The 22823-nt window shown below is 39.1% G+C and overlaps 1 protein-coding gene across 2 annotated transcripts; it reads right to left on the bottom strand.

Annotated features, from left to right (window-relative positions):
* Positions 1-295: 295 nt before the first annotated feature.
* On the bottom strand, positions 296-21440 carry LOC118384221 (sideroflexin-5). 2 transcript variants are annotated; one of them, XM_035770552.2, is made up of 14 exons: positions 21235-21440; positions 10520-10588; positions 10063-10140; positions 9845-9871; positions 8150-8204; positions 8028-8053; positions 7740-7793; positions 7525-7602; positions 6990-7055; positions 6589-6679; positions 5586-5701; positions 3124-3209; positions 2708-2825; positions 296-2503 (listed from the first exon to the last, which is right to left on the bottom strand). In XM_035770552.2, the coding sequence occupies exons 1-14, from the start codon at positions 21289-21291 to the stop codon at positions 2426-2428; spliced, it is 999 nt and encodes a 332-aa protein (XP_035626445.1). In that variant the 5' UTR covers positions 21292-21440; the 3' UTR covers positions 296-2425. The 2 variants fall into 2 exon arrangements, with proteins under 2 accessions (XP_035626445.1, XP_035626446.1); XM_035770553.2 differs by having other exon boundaries at positions 7546-7602.
* Positions 21441-22823: the final 1383 nt, after the last annotated feature.

Below are 22823 nucleotides of genomic sequence, written 5' to 3'. Positions count from 1 at the left end.
CTAAACTAATGAGGCATTTATAAGTTATATTCTTCAAGAATTCATGGATATATATAATTAAATTAAGTCCAAAAATGAATTTAGCAACTAAGGATTCCAGTTTTAAATATGTAGAGGAGGTAATGGATAACACATTGGTTAGTACAATGTATTCTGGTAATAATGTTATATACACACAAAAACATTGTACTGTGCAATATAACTGTGCACCAGTTATATAACTTTTTCAATCAGTCAATACTGTATTGTACCCTTTCTCATGCAATTATCATCGGGAAAGGAATGTACAAAAATATAAAACGTAGAATAGAAAACTTTATTTTTAGCAACCATGGTCCACAAACCGACTTCCTCTAGAATGTCCTAGAATGGCCCTAGTCAAGAAACAGACCTAGGCTGCATCCCGATTCTCCACCCTTCTCCCCAAGTGTGCACTTGCACATTCCCCATAATAGTGGTGGAATCTTACACCAATCCAGTGCTTTTAAATCCATGATGGTGATGGTGCACTCCTAGGGAGGAGAAATGGGATTCAACCATAGCCTGTAGTACGGGGTGTAGAGGCTAGGGGCCGTTTCTGGACAGGGGCCTCTTTGTAATCTTTACATCAGACTCAAGTAGCCTACAGAAAAGCCTAGCCTGCTCTTTCACATTATACAGTGCTTTCATAAAGTATTCACACCCCTAGACTATTTCCACATGTTGTTATGTTAAAGCCTGAATTTAAAATGGATTCAATTGAGATTATGTTTACAGACAATATATTTTGCCATGAACACAGAATTAAATAGAACAGTAGAATGGAGATGAATGATTACAGGATGGCCATATTTTGATATACAGTGACTTCAGAAAGTATTCACACCCCTTGACTTTTTCCACATTTTGTGTCACTGGCCTACACACACTATAACGTCAATGTGGAATGTTTTTAGAGTTTTTTACTAGTTCATTATAAATGAAAATCTGAAAGGTCTTGAGTCAATAAGTATTCAACCCCTTTGTTATGGCAAGCCTAAATAGGTCCAGGAGAAAATATTTGCTAAACAAGTTACATAATAAAGTTGCATTGGCTCACTCTGTGTGCAAGAATAGTGTTTAACATGATTTTGAGTGACTACCTCCTCTCTGTACCCCACACATACAGATAATTGTAAGGTCCCTCAGCCGAGCAGTGAATAAAAAAAAAAAGAAGCAAACATTGAATATCAGTTTGAGCATGGTGAAATAAATAATTACACTTTGGATGATGTATCAATACACCCAGTTACTACAAAGATACAGGCGTCCTTCCTAACTAAGTTGCCGGAGAGGAAGGAAATCGCTCAGGTATTACACCATGAGGCCAGCCAATGGTGACTTGAAAACAGTTACAGAGTTTAATGGCTGTGATAGGAGAAATGGATCAACAACCTTTTAGCAGGACAATAACCTAAAACACAAGGCCAAATATACACTGGAGTTGCCTACTTCCAGTTTTGACTTAATTAGGCTTGAAAATATATGGCTAGACTTAAATGGATGTTTAGCAATGATCAACAACCAACTTGACAGAGCTTGAAGAATTTAAAAAATAATGTATAAATATTGTACGATCCAGGTGTGCAAAGCTCGTAGAGACTTACAGCTGTAATCACTGCCATAGGTGATTCTAACATGTGATTGACTCAGGGGTGTGAATACTTATGCAAATTAGATATTTCTGTATTGTGTGTAGATGGGTGAGAGAAAACAAATCTATCTAATCCATTTTGAATTCAGTCTGTAACAAAACAATGTGGAATAAGTCAAGGGGTATGTAACAGTCTGTCAGGATCTATCACTCAACACTGATTCATGTGATTGTAAAACTATTTTAGATTGTATCTTTTACTTAAACATTTTTTTTTTTACTTCAGGTCAACAATAAAAACATCTCATAAAAATTTAAACAATTGGGTTGATCAGCATGACCAATTGCGAAATAGCTGGTATGGTATGGGCATTACATTATAAAGTTCCATCATAACATATTACAACATATTACATATGACAACAATATTGTTCCGTTAACCCCCCTCAATCCTTACTGATTTGCATAATTTTCACATTCCATGGAATGTGTTGTATTAAAACCATTGATTAAGACAGTACATTATCTATGCTACACTATTTTAATGCAGCCAAAAGTCCCTGGAGCTGTTACCATGCTATGGGAGACAGTGATCCAGGGTGAAGTTTCCCCTAGGTTCAGATCTGGGATAAGCTTTTCCTCCCCAATCCATTAGTGGGAAAATACAAAACTGAGCCAAGATCAGCGTCTAGGGGCAACTTCACCCTACACCAGAGAGAGACCTGGAGTGTCCGTTACAGCCAGTCAAATAGGAGGCTAATTTGCACCTCTGTTCAGTGCCCTGTCCTCTACTCTCTCCTCGGGGGCCAGTCATCACAGTCCCTTGTTGTAGGTCACCACCTTGCAATCGGTTGCCATTGCGATCTCCGGCTCAAGCTGAGACACCTCTATCTGTTGAAGTTGAACCAGAGAAACATGTAAACACACAATACGCCTACCAACCGTCTGCAACACCTAATAGCCTGTCACAGTACCTCTAAATCCAGAACCTTTATCGTTCGTTCTTAATTTACAAGAGAGACAAGTGAAGTGTGTGTGAGGTTAATTCCTCCCAGCTGTCCAGCCAGCCTCCAGGGGTAGCAGCAGCAGTGGTACCTGAGACATCTGTGGGAATAGGCTGATGGCCAGGGGCAGGGAGAGGCTGAAGGTAGCCAGACACACCAGGCTGTGGATGGGCAGCAACAGCCTCCGATTCATCTGCAGCAATGGAAGTCTAACAGACAAGAAGGGAAGCACACATTTGATATTGGCATTTGTATTGAGTACAATCTCAACACTAATACAACATTTCTTACACATGATTACAAAATGATTACACCTCCACCCTTCCAAAAAATGAAATGCCACAGAATGTTAATATGTTGAAAACATTGTCCTATCCAGGACCCTATTTTTCAGGCTTTAGGTAATTGGGATGACCATAACTCAACTGACACTATTCTGATATTAATGCAGGGACCAGACAAGGCAGTACACTAAATATTTCTGACCCATCTAGAAGCAAGACTTACTTTTCTAGGTAGGACATAATGATGGGAGGAAGGACAAATATTGGCATCGGGAGGACCACTCTGGTAAAGGCTGTCTCCATAATTGCCTGGGGGGAAAGAACAATATTGTGCACATGCTTCAATTCAAAATATTGCAATATGTTGGATTAAATTCCCCCTCTGAGGTTTGAAGGATGCAGCATATGGACATATGAGGAAAAACACATAAAAATGTTTATGTTTACTAATAATAAATTATAAAATAAACCTGTTCTTACTTTATTGAACCTCATATGAAGAATCATACTGACGTCAATCAGACAGACTATTCAGAAACTGATTCTCCACACATTAAAAATACACATTTTGCATCGAATATAAAATGTTGACAGTTTGCAGACAAAATATTTTGCCAGGAACAGAGAACTAAAATAGAACACTAGAATGGACATGATTACAGGATGGCCATCTTGGTCAGGGTATCTTTCATTCTAAATACTGATTGAATATGCTAAAACAATTAATTTGATATACAGTGCATTCAGAAAGTATTCACGCACCTTGACTTTTCCACATTTTGTGTTACTGCCTGAATTAAAAATTGTCTGGCCTATACACAATACCCCATAATGTCAAAGTGGAATTATGTTTTCAGAATTTTTTATAAATGATTGACAAATAAAAAGCTGAAATGTTATGGCAAGCCTAAATAAGTTCATAAGTAAATATTTGCTTAACAAGTCACATAAGTTGCATGAACTCACTCTGTGTGCAATAATTGTGTTTAACATGATTTTTAAATGACTACCTCATCTGTGTACCCCACACATACAGACAATTTTAAAGGTCCCTCAGTCGAGCAGTGAATGTTAAACACGGGTTGAATCTGTGTTTACAAAGACCAGGGAGGTTTTCCAATGCCTCGCAAAGAAGTGCACCTATTGGTAGATGGGTAAAAATAAAAAAGCAGACATTGAATATCCCTTTGAGAACAGTGAAGTTATTCATTACACTTTGAATTGTGTATTAATACACCCAGTCACTACAAAGATACAGGTGTCCAATGGTGACGTTAAAACAGTTTAATGGCCATGATAGGAGAAAACAGAATGGATAAACAACATTGTAGTTACAACACAATACTAACTTAAATGACAGAGTGAAAAGAAGGAGGCCTGTACAGAATACAAAATATATAAAAAACATGCATCCTGTTTGCAATAAGGCACTAAAGTAAAACTGCAAAAAAGGTGGCAAAGAAAGTAACTTTATGTCCTGAATATAAAGTGTTATGTTTGGGGCAAATCCAATACATCGCTGAGTACCTCTCTGCACATTTTAAAGCATGTTGGTGGCTGCATCATGTTATGGGTATGCTTGTCATCGGTAAGGACTGGGGAGTTAAAAAAAAAAATAAATAAATGGAATAGAGCTAAGGGAAATACTAGAGGAAAACCTGTTTCAGTCTGCTTTCCCACAAACACTTGGAGATAAATGTACCTTTCAGCAGGACAATAACCTACAACACAAGGCCAAATGTACAATGGAGTTGGTTACCAAGACAATATGAAATGTTCCTGAGTGGCCTAGTTACAGTCTTGACTTAAATCGTCTTGAAAATCTATGGCAAGACTTGAAAATGGCTGTCTATCAATGATCAACAACCAACTTGACAGAGGTTAAACTTTTTTTTCAAGAATAATGTACAAATATTGTCATAGTAGGGGCACACCCTGAAAAATCTCAATTTAAAAAACATATGAATATAAATATACAGTACCAGTCAAAATTTTGGACACACCTACTCATTCAAGGGTTTTTCTTTATTTTAACTATTTTCTACATTGTAGAATAACAGTGAAGACATCAAAACTATGAAATAACACATTAAATCATGTAGTAAGCATAAAAAGTGTTAAACAAATCCAAATATATTTGAGATTTGAGATTCTTCAAAATAGCCACCCTTTGCCTTGAAGACAGCTTTGAACACTCTTGGCATTCTCTCAACCACCTTCATGAGGTAGTCACCTGAAATGAATTCCAATTAACAGGTGTGCCTTCTTAATGTGTTTCAGCCAATCAGTTGTGTTGTGACAAGGTAGGGTTGGTATACAGAAGACAGACCTATTTGGTAAAAGACCAAGTCCATATTAGGAGCTGTTCTTGCCATAATTATGATTCTACAATGTAGAAAATAGTAAAAATAAAGAAAAATACTTGAATGAGTAGGTGTGTCAAAACCTTTGACTGATGCTGTATATTAGCGGACCGATTTAGCCGTTTTTTTTTCTGGCTTTAACACAACAAAATGTGGAATAAGTCAAGAGGTATGCATACTTTCTGAAGGCACTGTATCTGCACAGTATGTTTGATAGCTAGCGAGTGGAATGACTCCATTCATTTTCTCTCTGTGGCCAGGAAGGAAACAGTATTTTTATAAAGGCTTGTGCGAGAGGTCTCACTGATGACCAGCCACTCACATGTTTGGCAGCAATCTTTGAGGAGCCCAATATGTTCCCATTTTCGTCCAGCACGTCGACGCCCTCCGACAGCTCATTGTGCCTCATGAGGCCCACGTTGCAAATGTTGGCACTGGCTGAGTAAGCAGAGAATACTGGTTGTGACAGTGGCAATGCCTGACATTCAGCGGAGATTGAGACCTACCCATTTTAATACTCTATCTTTCCTTCCTCCCATTCTTGAAGTAATCACTGATCTGACACTACTAGAATAGTCAGATAGGTGCAGTGAAATGTTGATTTTTTTTTACAGGGTCAGCCGTAGTAGTACGGCGCCCCTGGAGCAAATTAGGGTTAAGTGCCTTGCTCACAGGCACATCAGATTTTTCACCTTGTCAGCTCCAGTTTTTGAACCACCGACTTTTCAGTTACTGGCCCGACGCTCTAACCACTAGGCTACCTGCCGCCGACTACTTTAGGGATGGCAGGAAGGAAGGATGCATTTTAAGAGTATTCCAACAGGGCCAATGTATCTATTTCATCTTGATTTGTTTTGAGTATTCCGCTTCAGCATGTGAGGTCTATAGACAGGCCCTTAGTAAGCACATAGGTTTCACATTTACAACTGGGGAGAGCTTATAGTACAACCTTGACAATATTGAACAGAGATCTATGTAGTAGGAGGGTAGCTATTAGCTACACAATGCTAACCATACAAAGCTTATAGAGAAGAAACCGGCAGCAAAGCTCTGCCTCCTCTGACACCAAATGTTTTGCAGCTCTTGTTAAAGGTGATTCATCCCTGTGATTGATGCATTTATAGCAAAGCTCTATTAACAAAAAGGAGAAGACCTGCACACAGGACAGACGGAGAATGAGAACCCAAAAGTAAACGCAGCGCAGCCTATTCATTTGCACCTGTAGCTCATATTACTTTGTGACAAACTGATTTTAAATCAAGTCTAGATGTTCACATTAATACTATATTAATGTGTTTTTATTCAAATGATTTACGAATACTTACCCACAGCTGGGAAAGGGATGAGTCTCTGTATTATCATTCGGGTCGCTGGACTCAACCTGTTGGCTTTCTGAATCAGTACATTCAGTCCTACCTGAACAACACAGCGCAAAGTTTAGGATACACTCTAAAACCACAGGAGGCTGCTGAGGGGAGGGCGGCTCATAATAATGGCTGGAATGGAATGGTATCAAACGCATGGAAACCATGTATTGGATGTGTTCCATACTATTCCATTCATTCCGTTTCAGCCATCACTATGAGCCTGTCCTCCCCAATTAAGGTGCTGTCGGCCGCCTGTGCTCTAAACCCATTTAACACGTTACATATAGCAGAAATAGGCCGGACAGAATCGCCGAAACTGAATATTCATTCCCATACATGTATAATAATCATCAACTGACCGCAAGCGAGACAGCACTGGTCACAGCTCCGAAGTAACCTTGAAGAAACGTGGATGTCGGTGTAGGCTAATATGAACAACAACACAAATGACTTAGTATCTCACAGCCTCTTACGTAAGGCTAACTAACATTGGCTAAAATCACTCTCTTGAATACCAAAACCTTGAATGGAAAATGTACACTTTGACATCAGTCACATGTTCAAAACACTTTCTATACTGTACATCTGGGTGGTGTTAATTAGAGCAAACCATAGCTAAACGTGTTACAACGGAAAACAAACATGTGTATCTCTTATTGCACAAGTCCAGGTAGTCCCTCGCTGTTTCGGTCCATTTTCTTCTATTTGGTGCCTAATGGACATGAGCCATGGCTAAAATGAAGGAAGTTTACAGCGCCAGATGCAGGAGATGCAGTGCTAGTTGCTATGGAGCAGCACAGTATGTGGACCGAAAACACTGACACAGAATTGTAATTCAATAGCTTTCCTGAGAATCAAGCCGTAAATAATATAAATGATCCTCTCATACACTACCTTGGTAGCATCATACACTACCTTAGTAGCATTGCGGTTTGAGTAGTTGACACAGGCATTGTGACTCTGGTTAAGCCACTGAAAGGAAAAAAAGAAAAACATTCTGTGAAATTCAATTACATCACTTTACCTCACTGGGAAGGAGAGCGTATCCAGTGTGGATATTAACAGCATGGGACCATTATTGCTGAAAAGGTTGCTTGTAATGTCTTTACCTGCCAGAAAATGGTGGATACCACAGTCTGATTTGGAAGAAGAAGGCCCACAACCTAGATTAGGCCAGACAGGGAGACAATAGTGCAACTGCTCTAGTCTTGCAAGGTCTCCAGAATGACTGCTTCCCTCGAAACCAAAAAGTCAGTACAACCAACAGTGTATTATTAAACAAGTGACCATACCAGATGTTACACGTATTTACATACAGTAATCATCTTCAGGACAAAGTTGAATATTGTATCCATAGATACATATGAAATACAGTAATAATTTCATATAAGACTTACAATTGGTATTCCAAATGGGACATAACCTGTTTAGACGTGAAAAAAGATATAAAATCAGTGTAAAAATTACCATTAACAAAATAAAAGTCACACTGGTGAAAATCTTCACTTGGAAGTCATACCTGACATTCGAAAAGGCATGAAAATCTTCTCTCCTGTGTCAGGATGAATGATGGCCTGCATTCAGATATGAGAAAGAGTGTGACATCATCATCATGCTTCCAAGAGGAGAGGGAAAATGTATGTATGGCAATACATACAGTTGAAGTTGGAAGTTTACATACACTTAGGTTGGAGTTATTAAAACTTGTCTTTCAACCACTCCACAAATGTATTATTAACAAACTATAGTTTTGGCATGACACAAGGAATTTTTCCAACAATTGTTTACAGACAGATTGTTTCACTTATAATTCATTGTATCACAATTCCAGTGTGTCAGAAGTTTAGATACACTAAGTTGACTGTGCCTTTAAACAGCTTGGAAAATTCCAGAAAATGATGTCATGGTTTTAGAAGGTTCTGATAAATGATGACAATTAGCCTGAGTCAATTGGAGGTGTACCTGTGGATGTAATTCAAGGCCTACCTTCAAACTCAGTGCCTCTTTGCTTGACATCATGGGAAAATAAAAAGAAATCAGCCAAGACCTCAGAAAAAAATTGGTAGACCTCCACAAGTCTGGTTCATCCTTGGGATCAATTTCCAAATGCCTGAAGGTACCACATTCATCTGTACAAACAATAGTACGCATGTATAAGCACCATGGGACCACGCCGCCGTCATACCACTCAGGAAGGAGACGCGTTCAGTCTCCTAGAGATGAATGTACTTTGGTGCAAAATGTGAAAATCAATCCCAGACAACATCAAAGGACCTTGTGAAGATTCTGGAGGAAACAGGTACAAAAGTATCTATATGGGGACAAAGATCGTACTTTTTTGAGAAATGTCCTCTGGTCTGATGAAACAAAAATAGAACTGTTTGGCCATAATGACCATCGTTATGTTTGGAGGAAAAAGGGGGAAGCTTGCAAGCCGAAGAACACCATCCCAACTGTGAAGCACAGTGGTGGCAGCATCATGTTCTGGGGGTGCTTTGCTGCAGGAGGGACTGGTGCACTTCACAAAATAGATGGCAACATGAGGGAGGAAAATTATGTGGATATACTGAAGCAACATCTCAAGACATCAGTCAGGAAGTTAAAGCTTGGTCACAAATGGGTCTTCCAAATGGACAATGACCCCAAGCACACTTCCAAAGTTGTGGCAAAATGGCTTAAGGACAACAAAGTCAAGGTATTGGAGTGGCCATCAAAAAGCCCTGACCTCAATCCAATAGAAAATGTGTGGGCAGAACTGAAAAAGTGTGTACGAGCAAGGAGGGCTTACAAACCTGACTCAGTTACACCAGCTCGGTCAGAAGGAATGGGCCAAAATTCACCCAACTTATTGTGGGACGCTTGTGGAAGGCTACCCGAAATGTTTGACTCCAGTTAAACAATTTAAAGGCAATGCTACCAAATACTAATTGAGTGTATGTAAACTTCTGACTCACTGAGAATGTGATGAAATAAATAATGCTGAAAAAAATAATTCTCTCTACTATTATTCTGACATTTCACATTCTTAAAATAAAGTGGTGATCCTAACTGACCTAAGAAAGGGAATTTTTACTAGGGTTAAATGTCAGGATTTGTGAAAAACTAAGTTTAAATGTATTTGGCTTAGGGGTAAGTAAACTTCCAACTTCAACTGTACATGGGGTCAAAATGGGGTCAGACTGCTTTATACGAACAGACGTGTGCCACAACTTACCTGCGTGACCTTTTGGGCTTCCCATAGCTAAATAGTAAAAAAAAACAGCAATGTCAGTTCAGCGCAGTGAAGGAAAATGTTGGGCAGCTGAATGTATGGAGTGTGTTACAGCTACACATTGAAAGTGTCAAACATCATGCTTAAAATAAAATTACATTTTGGAAAAGTATGTATTCTATAACACTGACAAAGGAATTTCTGAAAAACAAAAAGCTAACCTGTAGATCAGAAACTCCCGGTGGTAGTTTTCCGTGTTTAAATTCATCCAGGAGCTTAATGCATTCTGTCAATCGTCTCTGGAGAGATAAGAGTCATTTGAGTCAACAAGATAATTAATAATAGGTAGGTTTCGAGTTAATGTGTTATCTCATAGAAGGAAATCGGGCATCTTTAGCCCAGTGGGCCAGTCCCAAAATTATTTTGAGCAGAATTAACAATGGGCAAACAATGGGGCCTTTGAGGGGAAAATGGGCTGGTGTATGAGAAATTTGTGGGTCAATTTCTGTTCCTAGTCCTACCCTGTGTTATCTGACTTGATTCCAGATCTAAAGTATTGGACGGTATTCTCCTGTTGCCACCGTTCCCAAGTCTCATATATAAGTCCGGTCTCTTACAAAAACCAATTGCTGAAGTAGTAAAACAGTACGTGGATTGACGTTTTCAACTGTACCTTACCTCAGACACAAAGAGTGTGCTGGGGTCAATGATCTCTACAAAGTGTTTCAGCCGGCCAAGAAATGAACTCTGGAAAAGACAAAGCAAGTAGTTAATTTTTGATGAGCTAATGCAATACCAAATCTTAACACCCCATCTCTCTGTACATAGGTAGCACACTTGTATGTGAGGGGGACTGAATGAGGGGGAAATCAGGGGAAAGAGGGAGAGAACATCTTCAATGGCTATGTACGTTATCAGTGGTGCACAGAGTGGGTGGGACCTCGCAGGACAAAATTCAAACCACCCAATTCATTCCTTTATTGTATACCATTAACGATAGTAACAAAATTGCTTGTGCACATCTTCAATAATCCAGTCCCACTCTAAACAAAAGATAACTTTTAAGGCTCAATGAAGCCTTCATAAACCCTTCATAAGGCAAATATGGATGCCTCAGAAATCCTCCATAAGCAAATAACATGTTATGTGAAGGGTGACAAAAAGGTTATGCAACATTTTCCAAGGACAATTTCTATCAACCTTTACGTAGTATTATATTACTTACAAATGCTTTGTGAAGCTATGTAGGGCTTATGAATACTTTATGAATGCCTTAATACATTTTAGTCGTATAGTCAGATGATCTTTAATAACGTGTTGTTTGTGGGTACCCAAATTCAACATTTAAATAAGAAAAGTGGTTAAACTGCTAACTGTTGTTTAGAGTTAAATTACTTGAAAATATTTGAGGGATACAAAGTAAGACAGAACAGATGTGTGGGTTGACTCTTAAGACACAGTGCACTTGAGCATGTTTTCGTCACCCATCTTTCGCAGAGTCCTTCTTACTTGTTTACATTCATGCCTAGTGTCTCTTGGTATCTTTCCAATGTATAACTCTTATTCAGTGGTGTAAAGTACTTAAGTAAAAATACTTTAAAATACGACTTAATTAATTTTTTGGGGTATCTGTACTTTACTTCTTATATTTGACAACTTTTACTTCACTACGTTCCTAAAGAAAATAAATGTACATTTTACTCCATACATTTTCCCTGGCACCCAAAAGTACTTGTTACATTTTGAATGGCTAGCAGGACAGGAATATTGTCAAATTCATGCACTTATCAAGAGAACATCCATGGTCATCCCTATTCCCTCTAATCTGGCAGACTCAATGAACACAAATATTTAGTTTTTTGGAAAATTATGTTGGAGTGTGAACCTGGCTATTCGTAAATAAATTAAAACAAGAAAATGGTGCAGTCTGGTTTGCTTAATATACGGAATTGTATATGATTTATACTCACTCTCAATACTTAAGTATATTTTAGCTATTACATTTACTTTTGATACTTAAGTATATTTGGTTATCACTGCATTGTCGGAACTAGAAGCACAAGCATTTCGCTACACTCGCATTTAACATCTGCTAACCATGTGTATGTGACAAATAAAATTTGATTTGAAATTTGATTTGATTTGATTTGAACCAAATACCTTCAGACTTTTACTCAAGTAGTATTTTACTGGGTGACTTTCACTTTTACTTGAGTAATTCTCAATTAAGGCATCTTTACTTTTACTCAAGTATGAGTTTGGATACTTTTTTCACCACTGCTCTTATTTTATATTTATTTTTAGAATGAGACATACACTACCGTTAAAAAGTTTGGGGTCACTTAGAAATGTCCTTGTTTTTGAAAGAAAAGCACATTTTATGTCCATTAAAATAACATCAAATTGATCAGAAATACAGTGTAGACATTGTTAATGTTGTAAATGACTATTGTAGTTGGAAACGGCAGATTTGTAATGGAATATCTACATAGGTGTACAGAGGACCATTATCAGCAACCATTTCTCCTGTGTTCCAAAGGCACGTTGTGTTAGCTAATCCAAGTTGACCATTTTAAAAGGCTAATTGATCATTAGAAAACCCTTTGGCAATTATGTTAGCACATCTGAAAACTGGTGTTCTGATTAAAGAAGCAATAAAACGGAAACAAAGAACTTTCTTCTGAAACCTGTCAGTCTATTCTTGTTCTGAGAAATTAAGACTATTCCAAATTGTCAAGAGTTCCTCTGTCCAGTGTGTGTTCTTTTTCCCCATCTTAATCTTTTCTTTTTATTGGCCAGTCTGAGATATGGCTTTTTCTTTGCAACTCTGCCTAGAAGGCCAGCATCCCGTAGTTGCCTCTTCACTGTTGATGTTGAGACTGGTGTTTGCGGGTACTATTTAATGAAGCTGCCAGTTGAGGACTTGTAAGGCGTCTGTTTCTCAAACCACGCCACTTTCTATTCTGGTTAAAGCCAGTTTGCTCTGTTCTGTGAAGGGACTAGTATACAGCGTTGTACGGGATCTTCAGTTTCTTGGCAATTTCTCACATGGAATAGCCTTAATATATTAAATACACACACATAGAGTGGCAAGAAAAAGTATGTGAACCCTTTGGAATTATTTTGACAGTTTTGTAGGGATTGATACATTTTCCATAAGGTAAAATCAAGTCTGAAATTTCAAAGTGTAAATGACTAACTTCAGAAGCCTTTTTCATCCTCAAATACACTACAAGTCATCCATCAACAGGGTGATCAAATTAAGATGCCACCTCTGTACACATGGGCTGTGAAGACATTTATAGATGGTCTGTGAGCACACTGAATAACAAAAGGATACACAGATTATGCAGAAGTCCAGGTAATTCCACATATTTTTTCTTGCCACTGTATATATAAAATCCTTGTCTAACTGTTCTGAACTTTAATGTATTTGTACGTTTATGTGGGCCCCAGGAAGAGTAGCTGCTGCATGTGCAGTAGCTAATGGGGATCCTAATGAACTAAACTAAACTTGGTGGTGAAACATTTAGTTTTTCCCTTCCCCTTACTAGATGGGCCCGGCCGTACATTGTGAGCCAACAGTTTGAAAAGGCCCGATGGCAGTGCTTGCCAAGATTCAATTTGGCAAACCAGATGGACTGAAACATGGCAGCTTCAATCAGATGCCTTCAAGCCATGCATCACTTATGAAAGGCAGGAGACAAAAGGCAAGACGGGAGAGTTCGTCCCTCCATATTCATTATCTTTCCTACATTCAGTTCTAATTGAAAACAGACTCCTCCACCTCTAATGCCATGTAATTATGAAGAATGCCGTAGCTACCGTTCTGTAAGTCTGTGTATCCTTTTGTTATTCAGTGTCCTCACAGCCCATATATAAATGTCTTCACAGCTCATGTGTACAGAGGTGGGATCTTAATTTGATCACCCTGTTGCTGGATAACTTGTGGTGTATTTGAGGATGAAAAAGGCTTCTGAAGTTAGTCATTTACACTTTGAAATTTCAGACTTGATTTTACCTTACGGAAAATGTACCAACCCCTACAAAACTGTCCATTAATTATAACCCACAAAAGAATTCAAATTTCCAGTTGATGCAGGATTGTTTTTCTGCTGTAGCAAACTGGCTCAAATTAAGTTCCTGCATCTGTAGCGCTGCTGTAGCTCCAGTTTTGTCTGGGAGAAGAGCACAGGCTCCATGTGAGAAGACTGTTTTAATTATGCATGTGCTTCAGTTCTCCAGAGAATACACAACACACAGCTAGCAGAGATGTCTCACGGGCAGCAGCAAAAGAAGTCAGTGAGATTCAAGACCTGGCCTAATTTTAACTGGTGTGATGCAACGAACTGAAAATGTTACTGCATATGCCTTTTTTTACCATAAGCCAACCTGAGCTGAAGATGTTTGGGCCACAAAATATGGACGGATGCTCTATTCGTGAAACAATGAAACCTTCCATCATCCATTGATAAATGCAGCGTTTGACATCATATGACTGGAGGCTTGTAATGATGCAAATCAGAATTGCTATTGCAGGATGATTCAATATTTCACATGAACAAAATGATTTTGGTTTTGCAATTGCATCAGAGGTTGCGAAATGGAGGTCTAAATAGACTTAAGCCTCTTGGAGCTGTGAGAAGAGACTCACAATAGCCCGTGTAAATTACTATCTTTCAAGTATCAAGTTCATTAGTCTTATGTACGGGATACACATGGTATACATCGTCCTACGGAATTCTTACTTGCAGGTTCCTTCCCGACAATGCAACAATAAGAAATAAGAAAACAAAGTAATGGCTCAGTAGAATAAACATTTTAGCATAGGTATAATACAGGAAGGCACAATTTTGTCCAATATTTACACATGTTTTGGGGAAGGGGGGATTGTGTGTGTGTGTGTGTGTGTGTGTGTGTGTGTGTGTGTGTGTGTGTGTGTGTGTGTGTGTGTGTGTGTGTGTGTGTGTGTGTGTGTGTGTGTGTGTGTGTGTGTGTGTGTGTGTGTGTGTGTGTGTGTGTGTGTCATAGTGCTGAGTGATTGGTGTTTTTTGAGGTCGTTTCGGTGTCGGTTGGTTTCTGATTTCGTCCAGTGATGGTAGTGACTGCCCATTACTGCTTATCACTTATTAACTCCGGTCTAATTTATTCACATTACTTTAAAATATTTAAATTGTGTATATTACATTTGTTTTATTTGATGACTTTATTATTTCATTCCAAGTCATCATCTCTATAGAGCTGCTAGCTATGCTGTCTGACAAATATCACTGTTTTAGTAGTTCTTCAATGTAAATAAGGCATACTTTTATGACTGCTGAATACCATCTATTAATCACATAGATAATGTCTTTTCAGGTAAAGATACTTCATGAAGCAAATACTCTCTACCCACTTATTATACCTCAGTGTCTATCCCTCCCGATCAACGCATTCTGTCTCTTTTACATAGCAGGCGTAAAAGAAACACAGAACGCAATGGATTATGGTCATTGTAATTAATTACCAAATTTTCTGTGCAAAACTATGTAAAATATAGGCCTATTGGAATCTACAACTCCCTACTACATCACACAGTTCTGGTTTGATCTGATATATCTCTAGAGAAGCTTTCCATTGACCTCCGAAAAAAACGAATTGACATTTTGGTTAATCGCACTAGTGTTGCGCGCGCACGCTTGTGTGTGTGTGTGTGTGTGTGTGTGTGTGTGTGTGTGTGTGTGTGTGTGTGTGTGTGTGTGTGTGTGTGTGTGTGTGTGTGTGTGTGTGTGTGTGTGTGTGTGTGTGTGTGTGTGTTATGCAGGGTTGGGTAGGTTACTTTCTAAATGTAATCTTCTACAGTTATTAATTACCTGTCCAAAACTGTAATCAGTAATAACTTTAGGATTACCCAAACTCAGTAATGTAATCTGATTACTTTCAGGTACTTTTAGACCACTTGCCCCTTATGAGGTTCAGGTTAGTAGCTGGCACAGCCACAAAGTCATACTATTTGATTTTAAACCTAACCTTAACTACACTGCTAACCCTAATGCCTAACTATAACCTTAAATTAATACCAAAAATACTTTTACAATATAGCTTATTTTGACTTTGCAGTTGGCCCAACTAACAGAAATTGCTCAGTTCTGCTTTTATCATGGAGGACTGATTGGGCTCATTGCTTTGAGTTGAAAAATAAATGCTGCTCTCTGAATGGCATGCTTGAACACTGAAAAAGTGCTATTTGTACATGAAAAACTAAATGGTAATTTTCCATTAAGAAAATAAAAAGCCCCACTCCTGGTCTTCTTAAAATTAAATGTGTTTTTGACAGCATGGAACTCAAACTTTCATTCCGGACTATGCAGCTGTTGCAACAGTGTATTTTTCACTGGCTGTCCACCGGAGGCATATTCATTACTCTGCTTCTGATGCAAAACATTTCTTAAACAGAAGCAAACGGAATGAAACGAGGAGGGACCTACCTGAATTTGATCAATAAAAACTCTTCTTAAACTGTAAACGGTTTCTCTAATAAATATACCCCTGGTCGCAAAAACAATGATTGATGGACAGCTTAAACTTCTTCAATTCAACCAATTGGGTTAAAATACACATACATTTGTGAACAGCAATCCACAAGAACCACAATCCGTAAGGCGCATATAAATGAGAGCAGCAGTGTGATTCACATCAATGTGCTATGTAGTCTACATATCAATAATAAGAGATATCAGTATCGTCCGTCCGTTGGTTACGTACCACGGTTGTAGTCCTTATCTCCAAACGTTTATTCAAGTAGGATTATCTTTGGATGTCGACAGCGGTCGCACCATTGGAATACAAAGCTTTTGGACTGTAGCCTACAAAAGCCTAATCCTTGTCTTTTCCCGTGATCCATCAAACACATTTGGTGTGTCGTCATAGTGGTCTGTGATTTGTGGTCAGACTTGCTCAGGCAGAACAAACTTAAAACATGCACCTTTTTTTTTTTTAAATGCTGATTAGAATGTCATTGAGAAAACAGAAAGGTGTCCCCAAAATAATTCTGAATTTAAAAGTTATCCTCGAAGTAATAATCTAGTTTTTCAAAAATATGTGTAATCTGATTACAATGAATTGCAGTTAGTTTTCTTTGTAATCCGTTACACCCTAACCCTGGTCCTGAGGTGCGGAGAGTCAGTGCAAGTGGTCATTCTAGTGGCTTGTAGATGGAAACTGTCTCTGAGCATGTTGGCATCAGACCTCATGAGCCGATACAGTCTGCCCAATGGTAAGGGAGTGAATAGCTCATGGCTGGGGTGTGTGGGTACTTGATGCTGCAGGCCTTTCTCAGGCACCATTTTGAGTAGATGTCCTGGATGGGTGGGAGCACAGTCCCAGTGATGTACACAGATGTCTTCACCACCCACTGGAGGGCCATGTGGTTGTGGATGGAGCAATTCCCGTATCAGGCCGTGATGCAACTGGTCAGAACCCTCTATATTTTGAAGAGGTAGTATTTGGAGAGGACTGGGTGGCATTCCGATTTTCTTCAGCTGGATGTAGAGACGCAGTTGCACCCTCTTGACAAGAGTGGTGGTGTTGTTGGTCCATGTCAAGTCCTCGTGAGGTGGACGCCAAGGAACTTAAAACTGCTGACTCTCTCTACTACAGTCGGGGCATGTTACCTCCTCTGCTTCCTGAAGTCAACAATCAACTCCTTGGTTTTGCTGAAGTTGAGGGAGAGGTTGTTGTCCTGGCACCACAATGCCAGTTCACCTTCCCCTATAAGCTGACTCATCGTTGTTGGTTATCAGGCCTACAACCATGGTGTCGTCAGCAAACTTGATGGAGTTGTGTAATTCAAAACAACTCAGTTGTGGGTGAACAAAGGGTACAGCATGGAGATAACAATAGTGTTGAATGCTGAACTGTAGTCAATAAACAGCATTCTCACATACAGTGCATTTGGAAAGTATTCAGACAAGGAATGCACAATATATCGGGTGAGCATATCGGAATCGGCCGATATTAGTGGTACGCGCAATGTGCTAACGTCCAACCTCAAAATATAAAATCAGTCAATTTAAATAAATCAGTCAATTTAAATAAATTCATTAGGGCCTAATCTATGGATTTCACATGACTGGACAGGGGCACAGCCATGGGTGGTCCAGGGAAGGGCATAGTCTGTCTAAAGGTAGACAGACCATTAATCTGGCACACATTGCAACAGGATGACCCAGATTCTTAGGAGCTGAACTATCTGATGTTTGCCTGACTATCCAAACTCCTTGCTCCAGCCGAACACTACGCAACGACCATGGAGGATAGTTTCTTCTTCGCAATGAGTCTGGATAGTCCCAGTCGGTATTAGATAGAACGTCGAGGTCCCGCCGCCTATTGTGAAAACAACCTGTGGTTACCCCATTGGCTACGTGTAGCCTAATTGGACACCGGGTCCCCCATGCAGAATAGCCTGAAGCCACAGGGCTCTTCTTGCAGGCTCTATTTCCCTATGTGGGAGCATTGCGAACCATAGGTTGGGATTTTTGACCTGGTTACATTGAACAAGACAGCAGCTTTTGGGTATGTTTTGTTATTTCTATGTAACAAAAAATCTACAGAGAAGTTGGCTCTTTTACAATGCAGGTCAACGGGAAAGAATGTTTGCTTTCTCCAATTTGGGGGAGTAGTCAAGGGGAATTCCTTCTTAAGACCTGAATATCGACTCAGAATTCTTTCTTATGACCTGAATACCTCCCTGGCGATTTCTAGAACGCAAATACATTCTAACCATTCTGATTGGTCCCAGCAATCGGTGGGTTGGGCCAGAGCCAGAGCCAGAACACAAATGGGTAACGCACCATTTAAAAATGTCATTATCTTTGATAATCTGATTGGTTACAGATTATTCAATCACTGATGACTTTGTTTTGTACAACACCCCTCACCTCAAACATAGCGCAGCAGAATAATTTAGTTTTGGTCATTAGAAGAGGCATATTTAAATGGTTGGAAGTAGGGATGCACGATATATCGGTGAACATATCGGAATCGGAAGATATTAGCTAAAAATGCCAACATCGGTATCGATGTCTAGTTTAACGCTGATGTGGGAAACTGATGTCAAAGCTGACATGTATACATATACAACGTGGGTACATGAAGTAATGACGCCACGTAAAATGTTGCACTATACATGCAACACAGCATTCCTAAACAAGCCAGCAATGTCTGCTATTTGGATCGAGGAGTCAACAAGTCGAGCAGTCATTTGAAAGAGTAAAAAAATTTCAGCGAGACAACTCAAAGGCGAAATCCATTAAAGCCAAGATAATGGAATTCATTGCCCTTGACAATTAACCGTTCTCTGTCGTGGGTGATGTTGGCTTTCGCCGACTGGTTGAGCATCGGTACACACTACCAAGTGTTCTATTTTTCAGATGTTGCCCTACCAGAGTTACACAGTAATAGCATCACTGCTATTAGCTTCACGACATACATACTATGGAACGCCGTTTGGTTCTTTGCGTGTCAAAAAAGATACAGTAGCACTGGCAAAGCTGTACAAAAAAGGTCTGCAAACAAGCAAACACCGGCCACGAACGATGTGTTTATAATACCGCATTGGTAATAAAGTATCATTTGTTCGACCGCAACTTCTGAGGTAGCTAGCTTTAGCAACTTATAACTCTGTTGCCCAAAGCTAACGTTATAAGCAGCCGGCTAGCTTCATCTGGCTAATGAGGCGTGGCCGGACCATGTCATGTGTTGTGAAGCTAGCCACAAAAAGGATTAGGCACAATAGTGGAATTTGCGGTTTTCCGTCAAAATAAAAGTACATCATTGACAGTGATGCAAATAAATACAAATAGTAAAATTATGCCACACTTTTATTTTGAAGGCTAACTGCAAAGTCCACTGTTGTGGCTAATCCTTATTGTGGCTAGCTTCACATAGATGGGTCTGACCATTAATCAAATAAATACTGAATTATAAATTTGAGTTATTTTAGACGATGACACCTACTGAAACATATTATGTTGTTTTGCTATGTTTTTGGGGAAGAACATTGTTTGCATCCATGAGCTAGTAAGCTTTTATTTTATGACCAGCACTGTAGGTGCGCGAGACAACTTTACATCATAGCATACGTATCGATGAATCGTTGTGACATAAAATACAAGTGATAGTTATTACACGTTGATTACACTACGTAAAAAAAACGTATGAATGAGTCAACAAGCTTATTTAACACGTCAAATAGTGTTAAATAGTATATTTTTTGACACGAAAAGACCCAAACGGCGTTCCATAGAAATCCTGGTTGAGAATGAAACAACTGAACAACTGATCAACGAAACAGCACAGCAAGTAAGTTAATTTTTTTTGTTTTGATTATGTTTTACTGGTAATGGGGACATACGTAAATGCTAACAAAATAGCTTTTTGGTCAGTGTGGTGTGTGTAACCTTTATTTAACTAGGCAAAATGGTTACGAACAAAAAGCCAATTCGGGACGACGCTGGGCCAATTGTGCGCCGCCCTATGGGACTCCCAATCACGGCCGGATGTGATACAGCTTGGATTCGAACCAGGGACTGTAGTGACGCCTCTTGTGTGTTAACTATTTAAACTGTATTAGAATGCTTAAAAAGCCACTAAAATATTAAATATCAATTAGCTTTATCGGTATCGTTTTTTTATGGCAAGGAAAATAAGTATTGGCCAAAAATGTAATTTCGGTGCATCACTAGTTGGAAGGAACACATTTTTTAAAAACAAAATGATGAGGCCTACATAAATTCTCACTTTTTTATCCCTCATGAAGGTTTCAGATTATGCCGAGAGATAAAAAGGCGCAAAGAGATACAAATAATCCGGATGTCACATAAAATGTTATAATAAAGCTATTCAATTATATTTAGGCTGTTCTATATGCCTATTCAGTGCAGTCTACTCAAGTGTAATACAGAACCTGAAAAAAATCTAGAACATTTTGGCAATTTAAAAAAAAGTAAGACTAATGCTGATTTACAGATCAGGCACGCAAAAAGTTTGGATCCATTATTAGGACCATAGGATGTTCGCAAAGTATTTTAGCCTCAGCATTTAGCTACAGTGGGGCTGCCAACCCTGCTATCATCTCCGAAACACATCCCCACCCCTCGTTTTCGCTACTTGTTAATTTCAAGAAAGTAGGATACTTTCTTGCATTTGCACAGAACATAAACAGGATTGCACTACAAAGATTTTACAAACATGTATCGAGCAGACAACAGAGGCAACTTTCGTACAAAGTCACAAGCAGCGAGCATAATGATGTGATCGCAGGCAGAGGTCGGATCTATAGTGTTTTTTGTGCACTCGTAGAGATACCAAACTATGGGATTAATGATACAAAAAAGCAAAAAAATATGCTTTACCTGATCATATCGTGGTTTTCCAAGCTGGAATGCAGGACAGGCTGCAGATTCCGCCATGATATCGGATAAGTATTTGTTTATAAATAAAGTTAATCATTAAATAGTATTTTTAAGTAGTGAACTAGCTATACTCCGTGAAACTAGAGAAGCAATTAATCGCAATGTTATTTGGGAGGTGTAGTTTCTGTCATCTCCAGTTACACAGCGAAAGTTATACAAGATGACTACACATCCCAAAAAATTGATCAGTTGAAAATAGGTTGCATAACTGTTTTTGTGTTATGGCAGAGAGGAAGAGGCGAAGCGAGAGGTTTTACTTCGCCCAAAATCTGTCCCATGAAAATAAGGGACACATTCTTTCCACTGCATTTCGCCTGGTGTGCAAGGACTGCACGGAGTGCGTCCACGTTGCGTTCACGTTCAACCAAGAACCCTCGATGTGTAACGTAAACTCGTACATCGCCTTGGTCCGTACAATTGCCCTTATTTTAGCTCCCCAAAAACGTAATACCTCCAGATCAACTGTAATGTCAATACCATTGTAAAGCACAATTTCTCCCCTTTCCAACAGAATCAATTACATGACCTAAACGCTGCCCGTTTCTGCATAATTCAAGCAGGCAAGGGTCCTTTTAAAAATGGCAGGTGGGGAAGCGAAACTAATGCGTGATAGTGAGAAGGAGAGAGGGAAAATTGCTTTTTTTCACTCGATCTGTACAATTTATCACCTTATCGCCTCTAAAATGTAAATAAAACACTATAAAGAGTTTATATAATGTGTCATTACATACCTATTTGAAGGTTTGTGTCAAATTTGAATTGGGTTTTTAGGGCGGTGCTAAAGTGATCTTAGAAGTAAACAGCGGCTTTGAGAATGATGATCTCATGCAATGATGATGCAAAAAATGACTAGGTAACCCCCTTACCCCCGTCACTGTCCATTTTTTGTTTTTAAAGGATGATAGAAGTGCTACACCTGGAGGATAGAGATTGTAAGACAGAAATAGTTGCTTTATGAGTGCTGAACGTTACGAAATGGCACGTCAAGATGTAACGGAGGGTCAGTTTTTAAAACTTTTTTCCAATACTATAGAGCCATTACCATGTTGATCAACGCTTGAATAGAAGCCTAGTTCACACCCCCGATTTTGACATCAACACAGTCACTACAGTCCCATTAGTTTTCTTTGTAGCCTCGTTTGAATGTTGCAGTTGCGCACATTTGTACGGAATGGGGTGAGTTTACATTAATGTCTAGCAAACCAAAAAGACCAATTACGCTATCAAGCCAAGAAACTAGTTTACCTGAATGAAATAGGCCTAAATTAAACTGATTAAACTAGAGTGAATCTCATTTAACATGCAATAATACCTAGGCTACTGTCAATCACTGACTGAGATTAATTACACTAAATGTCCAAAAGTATGTGGACATCTGCTCGTCGAATATCTCATCCCAAAATCATGGGCATTAATATAGAGTTGGTCTCCCCTTTGCTGCTATAACAGCCTCTTCTGTGAAGGCTTTCCACTAGATGTTGGAATATTGCTGCGGGGACTTGCTTCCATTCAGCCACGAGCATTAGTGA

The sequence above is a fragment of the Oncorhynchus keta genome, chromosome 5 (assembly GCF_023373465.1).
Source record: "Oncorhynchus keta strain PuntledgeMale-10-30-2019 chromosome 5, Oket_V2, whole genome shotgun sequence".
Taxonomy (NCBI): Eukaryota; Metazoa; Chordata; class Actinopteri; order Salmoniformes; family Salmonidae; genus Oncorhynchus; species Oncorhynchus keta.
This window is presented reverse-complemented; position numbering and strand designations above follow the sequence as displayed.

Bases quoted from the DNA above. Each gene is read 5' to 3' on its own strand.
- LOC118384221 (XM_035770552.2), bottom strand. From the start codon at position 21,291: ATGGCGGAATCTGCAGCCTGTCCTGCATTCCAGCTTGGAAAACCACGA. The intron at 8,054-8,149 runs GTATGACTTCCA...ACGTCTAAACAG, and splicing joins CATGCCTTTTCGAATGTCAG to GTTATGTCCCATTTGGAATA. The intron at 7,056-7,524 runs GTAGTGTATGAG...TGTTCATATTAG, and splicing joins TAGTGTATGATGCTACCAAG to CCTACACCGACATCCACGTT.